Source organism: Cavia porcellus, unplaced genomic scaffold (genome assembly GCF_034190915.1).
Source record: "Cavia porcellus strain 051 isolate PalLab524CR breed Dunkin Hartley unplaced genomic scaffold, mCavPor4.1 scaffold_14, whole genome shotgun sequence".
NCBI lineage: Eukaryota > Metazoa > Chordata > Mammalia > Rodentia > Caviidae > Cavia > Cavia porcellus.
The window spans coordinates 67,269,851-67,282,088 of NW_026947497.1; the positions used below are offsets into that span (position 1 = coordinate 67,269,851).

At 44.5% G+C, this 12,238-nt stretch overlaps 1 protein-coding gene across 9 annotated transcripts in view; it reads right to left on the reverse strand.

Moving 5' to 3' along the window:
* The window catches only part of Liph (lipase H), a 39,769-nt gene that overhangs the window by 13,186 nt on the left and 14,345 nt on the right, over positions 1 to 12,238 (reverse strand). For 6 of the 9 annotated variants that reach the window (XM_063261187.1, XM_063261186.1, XM_063261184.1 and 3 more), the window contains 3 exons: positions 11,154 to 11,262; positions 2,760 to 2,861; positions 97 to 186 (listed from right to left, as the gene is read on the reverse strand). In XM_063261187.1, the coding sequence (XP_063117257.1) occupies positions 97 to 186; positions 2,760 to 2,861; positions 11,154 to 11,262 (301 nt within the window). Of the gene's footprint in view, positions 1 to 96; positions 187 to 2,759; positions 2,862 to 11,153; positions 11,263 to 11,339; positions 11,408 to 12,238 lie in introns of all 9 variants that reach the window. The other 3 variants (XM_063261189.1, XM_063261185.1, XM_063261191.1) reach the window with 2 other exon arrangements.

Consider the following 12,238-nt stretch of genomic DNA (forward strand, 5'->3'; position numbering starts at 1 on the left):
AATGCATTTTCTGTCAAAAACTACTTTATGTAGAGTAATTTTTTAACTACCATTTTTAAACCATTATTTTACAAGACACAAAGCATCTGCACTTACCTCCAAATATTGTTTTGGGACAACCAGGCTGATCCAATCCTCCATTTGGGTAGAAATCTATGTTTCCCAGTGGTTGCTTGTATCCCAGTGCTAAAAGAAAACACACAGTACACTTTCACACAGCTTTAGACCTTTCACACCTCATCTGTCTGCAGGACAAGGGCAGGAACTGAATTATGACTACTCTTATTGCTGTTATCATTATTTTTATGCCCCTTTAAATGTTTTACCCTAAATCACCCAGCTAGTTAGTAAGAAAGCGGGCTCCGAATTCTACCACCCTCTGCCATAGTGTGGATCCTGAAAATCACCCAGAGGCCCAGTGTTAAAGGCCTGGTCCCTAGAACAGTGCTACTGGGAGGTGGTGGAACCACTGGGAGGGAAGTCCTAGCTCCCTCTCCCTCTGGGAGAGGACCCCATTCTTCCTCTTCCTGTTCAAGTCTTGGCCCTGAGGTGAGCAAATTTGCTCTTCTCCACCTTCCCACCATGATGTGCTTCTTTAGCCCAGGCTTAAAAGTACAGGCTCCACCCAGCCATGGGCTGGAGCCTCCAAAACTGTGAGTTGATGACATCAGGTGTTTGTTATAGTGATGGAAAGCTGCCCCACTATTAGGTGACTGAGAAAATGGTGATAAAATTGAATTCCACTCTTTCTAAAGACATAAGGGAGTTGGGTCATTCATTCACTATTGGCTACTCCAAACGATACATTTTTTCTTTACATTTTGCTAGAGCTCTTTAATTGTGGGATGCTCCCTCAACCTCCATTTGTATTTGCATAAATCTTTAACAAATAACAGGAAAACAGTGAATTTTTACTTAGTGGGTGAAATACTGAAGCATTTTTGGAGTCATAATAATAATTTTAAAAAGATAAATACTTCTAAAACCCTAAAAAATTATAGGGCCAGGGTTATGGCCGAGGTGTTAAGTGCTTGTCTAGCAGGTCTGAGGCCTTGGATTTGACCCCAGCACCACCAAAAGAACAGTCCAGCTAGGACACGAGGAGGGAGTGAGAGAAACAGACATTTTGGTCAGCTGAGGGTGTAGCTCCGTGTTAGAGGATGTGCCGAGCACTTGAGGCCCTGTGTTCCATCCCAGCCCTGCAAACACATAACTGAGCAGATCTCAGTATCTAGGCACAGCGGCCCATGCCGTAGCCACAGGAACTTGGGAGACTAAGGTGGGAGAATTACTTGAGCCTGGGAATTTGACACAAGCTTGGGAGCACAGTGAGGATCCATCCCAAGGAGAAAAAACCATAGCCAGATTTAATAATTGCCTATCTTCTAATAATTGCCTATCTTCTAATAATTGCTATGTAACCCAAAAGTAACCAGCAAAATTCTTGATTAAAGTACACCTGAAGTATATATACAGGTGTGCGCTCTCTCTCTCTCTCTCTCTCTCTCTCTCTATATATATATATATATATATATATATATATAGCATTGTACTAATAATTGTTACTGCATATTGAGATCCTACAAGTGTCCATGGGTATGTTACTAGGTGTCTCACATCTTTCTTATGATTTTTACAATTGTCTGCAAAGTATTCACTGGTAAATTCAGATGAAAATATGTAGGCTCAGAGACTTAAGAAATTAACATGACAGCACCAAAGAGCAAAGCTGGGACCTAAGTCCATGTCAGCTTGACTGCAAAACTTACACTCTTTCCTTCAAACTTCAATTTCCAGTGTTGGGTGTGGTGGCACAGGAGGCTGAGGCAGGAGGATCACTGTGAGTTTGAGGCCAGTCTGAACTGCATAGTGAAAACCTGTCTCAAAAAATACCCTCACTTTACTTTCCAAGAATAAAATGTAAATTGCTTGAGTCCATCGAGCATTCAAAAATAAGTAAGGTGACACTTTGCAAACTCCATAGTAGCAAGGATAATCAGCAAACAATTGCTGAGCTCCACATCAGAGTGCCTATGATAGTGTCAGAGTGTTTTCTTTTGTTTAGTTGCACTGCCTTACATTGTGTTGCATGATGATTAAACCCAGGACCTCATGTCTACGTGCTAAGCAAGTGTTCTACCACTGAGCTACACCCCAGTCCTGGGTCGGGGGTATTTGGGTCACAGTATAAAGAGGATGCACAGTTAATTGATCACTCTGCTTTGTCCCCTCTGTCCTTGCCAAGTTCCACTCCAGCTCCTCTCCTGGCATCTGGCTCCAGTGGTCACCCATCCTTGCCATCACTGCATGGCATGGACAGTGTCCCAGGTATGAAATCAGCTTCCTGAAAGGCAGAGTCAGGAGCTAAGGGAGGCCAGAACTTCCCCAGAGGGACAGATGTGACACCTCAATTTATCTCTCTGCTAAAGGAAATAATGAGAACCAGAACATCACCCAACAAATCCAGTTGCACATATGGAAATCCATCTACACTGGTGTGCAAACCAGCCTTCCTCGATTGGGGCAAGATGATGACTTTAAAAATAAGAAGGGATGATGGGAAAATCATGCCCACCCCAGTATACCATCCTGGGGGCCTGCATGGCACCAGCTTCCCTGCAGGATTTCCCCGGGTTTGGAACCCTGCCCCATGGGAGAGAGGGCCTATGGAGGAACCCACTCTGTCCCTGCATGACAGCTCCCCCAGGGGCGACTCTGGGAGTCTGGGGGCCTCTGACCCACAAAGACAGGAATGTTACCATCCATGTCAGAGTGGATGACGTCCACGAACTGGGCATCGCTGGGATCTAATCTGTCCTCGGGAGGTTTCTCGTTGAATAAAGGGCCCGCGGGGTCAAGACCTGGAAGGAAAGCAGAGTGCTCTGGCAGCCCCACGCTGTGACTCACCCCACCAAGCCTTTGATGGCTCCTGGGGAGGATGCCCACAGGCCACGGGCCCCCTCAGGTGGGCGCTCACCACATTCCCATCCCACTTCATCAGGGCTCCTCCCACGGCCCACAACTCTTTCCCACAGTGGAGACGCTGGCCTGGCAGTGCCCCCAGCAACACAGCCTGGCAAGCTCGGCAATGCACACAGGCATGCACAGCGCGGGCAGAGCTTAGCAGGCGAAGCACACGAGTGTGTGGGTCAGAGGACAAAATAAACAGTTACTGAACTCGCCAACAAAATTTTCAGACTCTTTCAGTATTTAATATGTAGTAGACAGGTACTAAATAAATCAATTCGTTTACCAAACATGCCACTAAACAATATCATTTTCAAACCTTTGGAAAGACTAATTTTAACACATTTGCAAAGCAAACTATTAACTTGACTTACTGTGAAACAGAAATTCTTTAATTTGACCAGTTACCACATTGTCAGCAATTTGACAGTAATGATATTATTTCCTCTCTAGTGACTCAGATTAGCAATATTAATTTGCTAAGTTAGTGCTTGTGTGGATATTACCGATAAATAATTGAATGAATGACTAGTTTTGATAAAAAGCAATTTTAACATCCAGTATATCAAAAAAATTTTAAAAACTGGTTCCCTCATTGGAAAATGGCGGCGAGCTAGGGGATCGAGCGAAGAATCTCTCCAGAGAATTCAAACTCAAAGATAAAAAAAGACAGCATGGAGAGGACCAGACAAATCGATAGCGATTCTTATTAACCAAGACAGTACAACTGGAGGATTTAAAGTCGTGCTGAGACCGGAGGCTACAAATCCCGCGCCCTTAAATCAACAAACAGACTCGTGGACCCAGCACGAAAAGCTGAGTTGCTTTTGGAGACCGCGGGAAACTGAGACCCAGATCGAGACTCCAAGTAGCAGCCAGTTCTGCACCGCTGCACCAGAGCGGATGTACAAAGCTCTGGCGATTCAAATCTAAACGGTGCACAGAAATCTGACCGGTCAGCGCTGAGCTGCGAGTGGGGGAAAAGTGGACAGCTTGGTGTGCGGCGGTCCCGGAACGAGGACTTGCACCGGACCCTGGTGAGTACAGAAAACCCCGCCGCTGCTGGGTTTGACCAGAGAACAGCTGGCCCGCCACCACGGGGAAATCAATAACACAGAATCTGGTGCAGACATATTAGCCTGGCGGCAGAAATCGCAGCTTAGTGATATCACCAGGTCCCCCTGGAGGGAGGGCTGGAGGAAGACATCTTAAGTCCTGGCAGAGCCTGATTACTTGTTGGCTTCAGCTCCACACAGAGAACTTAGTGGGAGCCATCTTTGTTTTGGGCAGATCTGCTTTTCTGGTGCACCTATCACAGAGAGGTTTGGAAGAGAACGGCTGGGACCTGGGCAGAATCCTGTGCCATTACCCAGCTGCTTCTGATTCAAAGAGAACTGGCAGGAGCTACTGGGGCTAAACCAAGCCTCTGCTTGGGGCCCAATAAGCAGATACAAAATAGTCACAACTCAGTGACAACCAGAAAGTACAGCCTAATTTATGAACTAACTGACACAGAGGCTAGAGTCTAGACTGTACTGCCCCTACATCCCAGCCTTCCCCAGATAACAGCAAATTGGGGAGGACAGCAAAAACTCAAGCCAGCACGCTTCTGAAAGGCCCTAAGCAATTCGGAGAGGGCCAGAGAACTCCAGGACACTCTGAAAGAAACCAGAAACATGACAAGAGATAAAAATAAAAAAAAACCTCCAGCTGTTCAACAGGAGAAATTAAACCCAAGAGAACTAAACACTGAAGAGAACAAGCACAGTAACCATCCTCTACTCGACACAGCATCAGCCGAAATTAAAAAGTACCTACATGATCTCATAGAGGAATTTAAAGATGTACTCCTGATCCAAGTGAGGCAAGATATAAAGAGATTAATTAAAGAAATGACAAGCCCCGCCCAAGAGAACTCAGATGGAAGAACTGAGGAAATCAGAAAAGAAAGAGAAGCATCTGAAGAAGAATTTAAGCATAACTTAGAATACATGAAACAGATCCAAAGAGAATATCAGGAAACTCAGAACTCCATTGAATATTGGCAAAATGCCTTGACAGAAACTAAAGACAACCTTCTGAAACTTGAAGAGAGATTTAGGGCTTATGAACGTGAAAGAAAAAGCCTCTTAAAAATAACAAGGAACCAGAAAGAAGCAATTCTAAAACTGGAAGATGATAAAAAGATACATAACCTAAGGATAAAGAATGTGAGTGAAGAAGCAGGAACATCCAAAAATGAAATACAAAAAATATTCACAGAGATATTAAAGCAAAATTTCCCACGTATAGCAAAAAGAAATGATATCCAGATAAAAGAAGCATACAGAACGCCAGCTACCTACAACCAAAACAGATCTACGCCTAGGCATATAATAATCGAGATCCCAGAAATCCACCAAAAAAACAGAATATTAAAAGCAGCCAGAGAAAGGATGCAGGTTACCTATAATGGGAAATCTATCAAAATAACAGCAGACTTATCATCACAAACTCTTAAGTCAAGAAGGGAGTGGAGAGAAATATTCCAAGTCCTGAAGGAAAAAAATATGCAACCTAAGTTCATATATCCGTCAAAACTCTCTCTAAAAATTAATGAAGAAATAAGGTACTTTCAAGACAAGGAGGAACTGTGGGAGTTCGTGGCCACCAATCCAACCCTACAGAGAGCGCTGAAGGACATTACAGAGAAAGAGAGGAAGAGATATCAGGATTACAGCTACAGTGGCAGAGAAGCCTCAGTGAACGGGGCAGACCATGGAATGAGGGAATAAGGTGGACAAATTATAGCAGAAAAGTGGAGTAGCAGACATGAGGCAGAGACAGTAAGCTAGTCTTTAGTAGAGACAGCTCTGAAACTATATTTAAAAAAAAAAAAAAAGCAGAGGTCATTGCTAATGGTGTATAACGATTTAAAAGACACAGTAGTCCTAGTGACATATTTAGATTGAATTAAATTTGTTCTGGTCTGTCCACTCATATCAGATTTGAGGACACAGACCTCTAGAACCAAAAATAGCAGGTTATACCACGGCAACTATCCTTACTTTCCTATTGATTTAGGCTGAAATTCTGTATTACTTACATTGTCTTACTATGACTGATCTTAATTGTATCTGAATCATAAGACTATTGGTTGGCCTTGACTGATCCTATTTGAAATCGGTATGCATGTTAGAATCAACCCTAAAAGTAGAGGAAACTACTCTGAGCATGACAAGATGTAAAGGATATCCATACTGGTATGAATCAGTAACAGCTCTCAAATACTACAATGCAGTCAAAGATAAGTTTTTATAAAAATAGGTGATAGTATGTTTAACTATAATAAGCCAGTGTTGTCGACAAATCTATTGAAAATAACAAGAGAAAACATAGTAGCTACGGAAGATCATTTATATTATAGTTTTATAAGTCCTATCCATTGCATGTTTATCTAGGAAATTGTTTCGTTGTCTTGTTATGACTTGGTTTTCCCTATAATACAGAGAGGATAGGAACAAATACTCTGAGGAAGAAACCTGAAAAACCCGAGGCTTATTTTGTAGCATTATAATATAAATTCTAGCAATCTATTGCTTGCTGATTAAAATGACTCTGGACTGGTTTCTTCAGCTCAACTTCAGCATATGCAGAGATGGGGACGGCTATCACAAAGAGAATGAGAGATGCGATGGTAGTTGGTATTGTCTTCCCTAATTTGGAACTTGAGGACCTAAAAAGACTCCATCATCCTGTAATGATTTGATTAGTTCTATAATATGCAATAAGTATAGAAAGTGGGTGAAGTTAGGGACAACTATTTGTAAGAAGCTAGAGACAGTTAGATAAGGTAGATCTCCAGTGGACTTGCTTTGAAATCTGTATTTCTTTAAATTGTTTTTTTAATTTTTTTTAAAATGTTCTGTTCTGTTTTGATATGGTTAACCTTATCCTCTTAGAGATGTAAAACAAATAGGTGGGACTGATAATCATATTACAGAGCTTTTGTTCGGCCATAGAGCAGAATGGTTTGTAGGGTCATTTTTTTTTGAATGTCATTCTATATACTTTAATTCTATAACCTGAACAGCCATTTCGAAGATGACAATTTGTAACTTATCAACTGGCAATTTCTTACCTTTTGTTTGTCTGTAATTTAGAATTATTTCTACCCTTTTTTTTTTTAATTTCCATGTATTTTTTTTCGTTTCCTTTTCTTTAAATAAAAAAAAAAAAAAAACTGGTTCCTTAAGAAAAAAAGCACCACAGAATACATAAAAGAGAAAAAGCTGGCATAATATACTTGTTATTCCATTGTAGGTGATTCTGTTCCCCACTCAGCCCATCCTTCTTGCTATTAATAAAACTCACTTGCAGTTTCCACTTTTATTCATATCTTATTTCAGTTGATCCACACTGCAAATGTAGGGGTGGAGAAGGGTAGCAACTGTGATTCCATTTTACAGATGAATCAACTGAGGTCCAGGGAGATCAAGCATGTAAAGCAGAAACTAGCCTTCCAGGGCAGCCTCCTCTATGTGTTGTTCTGTGGTTTCCCTGTGCTGACTTTAGCAAGCTCAGCAGAGAAGGACAAAACTCACTGGTCAGGCCAGGTATAGACATACCTCACCTGTAGGGCCTGAACTGGCCTGGCCCTTAGTCAGTGTTGACTGAGCATTATGCACTCTTGCTATGAAGCAGCTAGAAAAATAGGAGCGCAGCTCTTATGATATTGAAACTACAAAATAAAACTTAAAAAAAAGTCAGAGGGTTAAAAAGGCCCAACATACTAGAGCCCTATGTGGAATGAAAAAGATTTCTAGGAATATCTGCCTCGAAGCTTTAATCTATGAATGCCAGTCATTTCATTAATTTCTTATTTTATTTTATTACTGGTTTTGGTGCTGGGGATCAAACCCAGGACCTCACACATGCTAATCACATGGGCTACCACTGAGCTACACTTGTGGTCCCTACGATGGTCATTTTAGATGCTATCCCCTCCCTGAGGTTACATAAAAAATCTGAAAGATAGCATCTTCTCCTCAGCTCTTACGGTTCTAGCTTTTGGTGCTTCCATTTCTCCCCTCCAGTGTCCTTCTGCTTCCTGGAGACATTTATTTATTGATCTGCCTCCTTTTTCATCTCCTCTTTTCTCCCATTCCCCTCCCTCCTTTCTTCTCCTTCCATCCACTCCCAGCTGAAACTACCATGGCAGGGATGAGCCAACACCCAGGCGCCCAAGTCCTGAACCCAACAGGAAAAACTCTTGGTCTTGGAAAGATTTGGCCGTTTCCCCCCTCCCTGCCAGCACTGCTTCCTGTCTAAGAAAACGACCCTTGAGGGTCACAGTGGACAGAAGCCTTATGATGGGCGGAAGAGAAACCATCCACCCTGGGCAAGGCACAAACCAGACCCTCACAGGTGACCCTGGACTTGTGACATCCACGGTGAGTGATGGGCCAAAAGTTGGAGAAAAAGTGCCCCCAAACCTGAAGAGTCTGTCTGAGCAGGCAGACAGGAAGCCCCAAACCCACCGCGAAACAGCTGTGTCAGCAGTTTGCTTTATTTCTCTGGACCTGTTTCCTTATACTGTAAAATGGAGAGAGCTACGTCGCAAGATTCATCACAGCACTGCTGAATCTGAACCCAGAGCATTCGGACGTTATTGCACCAAAGAAAATGAATGGAGATGCGGAGATCATGCTTATTGCTGGCAGATCATCAGAATCGAGGCTCTCCGGCATCATCACGGTCTGGGTAGTGATCCCTGGCTTTCACTGCAGTATTAACTGGTTTGAGATCTGATGAAAGATCTGGATTCCTTCTCAGGAAGCCACCCAACATTCTGCCTGCAACTCTGGGGGCCTCTTATTCCTCTGGCTAAGGTCACCCTAAGGCACCACCAGCCCATAGGAATTTTAATGTGAGCCACATTTACAATGTAAAAAATTTTAATAGCCACCTAAAAATAGAAAATTAATTTTAAGAATATTTCATGTGTGTGTGTGTGTGTGTGTGTGTGTGGCACCGGGGATTGAACCCAAGGCCTTTGCACTGAACTACATCCCAGCACATTTTAAAATTTTTTTAAAATTTTGCGACAGGGTTTTGCTAAATTGCCCAAGCTAGGCTCAAACTTGCCATCCTGCTTTAGCCTCCCAGAGTGCCTCTGGGATGGCAGATAGGCACCACCACACTGGGCAAGAATATATTTTATGTACCCCAGGAGAGTATATCCGAAATGTTATTACATCAGTGCAGTCAGTGAAGAAATATCAGGCTTTCTATATGCTGACGTGCTGCTGTTGTTCTGGCCAGCCAGCCGTATTCCATACTTACAGCCCACCCCAGTGTGCAGCAGCTGCCTTGCAAGTGGTCAGAGATCACAGGTGGACAGTGGCTACTGCCCCATTTCTCATAGTGTGGGTGTTTGGACCACACGCATCTTGCACTAAAAATATGGCAGTGTGGTTCAGTGGCAGAGCACTTGCCTAATCATGCTTGAGGCCCTGGATACAAATTTAAACTTAGTACCCTAGGAAATAAACAAATAAGAAATTAATGAGAAGTAAAGGCAGATGTGCCTGGAAAGGAGGAACAGAAGAAACGGAAGGGAAGAAGCAACCATCAAGGCCCAGTGAAGCACCCAGCAGAGCCACCCAGAGTGTGGGAGTCCGGTAACAGACCACATTCTTACCCTGCAACCCAGGGAGCCCATCCCGGCAAAGCAGAGGGAAGGCAGTGGGGAAGGAAACCGCTGCTGCTGGGGATGCTCTTGGGGACGGCAAAGACTGACCGTCGGGCTCAGAGAGAGCGAGGATTTGGGAGAATGTGCAGAAGTCAGTGGAGAAAAAAGCTGAGCTGGGTCCATCAGCTGAGTCTGTGAGCCCAGCGTGGAAGGCAGGCTGCTTGGGGAATCTGCAGGGCCAGAGACCAAAATCGTATTCATATTCACAGCAGCTGTGAGGACAGGTTTTCTGGGAGATTCACTAGTGACCTTAGGGCGAAGGTAGGAAAAGGCTGTGGCGGGCTGGGAGCAGATTTACTTATCTCTTCCCAAAAGCTGCACCTAGAGATGTCAGGTTGGCAGCCTGAGATTAGGCACTGTGGGAGTTTTACACTGCAGAAATCAGCAACACCTACAAATCAGCCACCCAGCATCTGAGAAAATCTCTCCCACCAGGGAGGAATTCCTGACAGTCAAGGACACAGGCAAACGAGCTATCTGGCCTTCCTCCGTGAGGGAAATGTTGAAAAAGCAAAGACACGAAGCTTTCCCAAACATTGTTTTCGAAACTGAAGACAAGTAGGATACCAGGTAAATTAATAGGAGGCAGGATTGACCTTTGGATGAGAGTGAGCAAAAAACTGAGAACAAACCATGGAACCTCCAATAGCAGGGCTAGAAGAACTGCCAGCCAATGTGGGGTGTGTGTGTGTGTGTGTGTGTGTGTGTATAAGAGAGATGGACAGACAGACAGACAGAGACACAAGACTTACAGAGACAGGTATGACTTCCTCCAGGGCCCAGAGATGACTTGCAAACATCCCAAATCTAGCTGATATCCCAAATCTCGTCACTGAGCTTTCCCCTCCCTCCATCCACTTCTACCTTGCAAACATTCCCCAGGTGTGCAGGTGCATTCTGGGAAAGGCAAAAAGGAGACCCTTAGGTCTCTGCAGAGAAAGCTGCCCAGCCTTTTGAGTAGCTGTGGAAAGTTACTAAACTCCAGGTAAGAGATCCCAGCAAGGGAGTCTTTGTTTGGGGTCTGACTGCTGCATTGCTGAGTGTTTTCCTTTCTGTGTGGGCTGGAAAGCTGATATTTACAGAGTGAGCCCAGCCATCAACATTCCCATCTCGATTTCCAGCCAGGAGACTCCGGCTGTGCCTGGGGACTGCAGAGTGCCTGGTCTGCTTGGTCTGCAGTTCAGGCCACCTAGATTCAATACAAAGGACAAGGCTGGGGAGAGGCGGGGCAGGCAGGGTCACATTCCCAGGAGACACTGAGATTTCTTTTACCTATAGAAGAAATAATAAGGTCACTATCCATCTTTCCTGGGCGTATACAGCTTGCAGATTATCTTACTAGTCTATCTTTCACTAAATAATTGTCTGAGGTCAGTTGTATCATGGTCTTCGAGCCCAAGGACCAAGAATCCATCATGACACTGTACTGCACCCACCCCTCACAAAGCCTTACCTGTAATTCTTCCCAGCTGCCCGGCGTACATTTCTCCAACAAACCCAGATATGTGGGCGCCTAGGCTCACTCCAATCATATAAATGTTGCTCAGAGATGCTCCTTTGGCCTGAAATTTTAGGAAGACCATCATTATACATGGTAAGGGGCCAAGGAACTGACTACATTTGCAGAACTTTTTCCTACCTGTTGACTTTGGAGAAATATTTCTAAGCACCCTACATCTACTGTCTCACTGAAATATCACAATGCTCCTGAAACACAAATATCATTGTTTTGATTAGATGGGTGAAAAAAAAATTGAGAACCAAAACTGAAGTGACCTGTCCCTGGTGAGGCAGTTGGGAAGAGGCCAGAGCAGGACTCAGGTCAGCCTGTTCGGCCCCAGATTTGTGCCTTCACTTCTAACCTGTAGTGTCTCTATTCATGCTTCTGCTAGAAGCCAAGCTGACACATCTTGAAGAACATTCCTGACTGGACAGAGGGAAGAGGATTCTGTTTTTAGAGGGATGCTGGGCGGGGGGAGGGGGGGAGCCCAGGGCCACGCACATGCTGGGCAAGCGCTCTACCACTGAGCTACCCGCCCACCCCCAGTCCTTTTAGAAATTTTATTTGAGACAGGGCCTTGCTACACTGCCCAGGCTGGACTCCAACTTGCAATCCTCCTGCCTCGGCCTCCCAGAATGGTGGGATTACTGGTGGGCTGAGTCATCAGAGTCACCACAGAGAGGGAAGACATGAAGGGGCAAAATGGCAAAAGCAGACAGCACTAAAACAGCTTGTCCCAGCAGCTCCCACATTCTCTTTCCCAGGGCTCTGGCTTAGGTGCAGAATGCAAGTGGCACTCAAGGCACCCTGGCCACTGTGGTCACCAGGCCTGACACTCTGACATTGTCCTAATCTCACATCACTCTTTTTGTTATTGTTAAAAGGCAAAATTTAGCCGGGTGTGGTGGTGCACACCTGTAATCCCAGCACTCAGGAGGCTGAAGCAGGAGAATCATTGTGAGTTTGAGACCAGCCTGGGCTACAAAGTGAGCTCAAGGTCAGCCTGAGCTGAATAGTGGGACCCTGTCTCAGAGAGA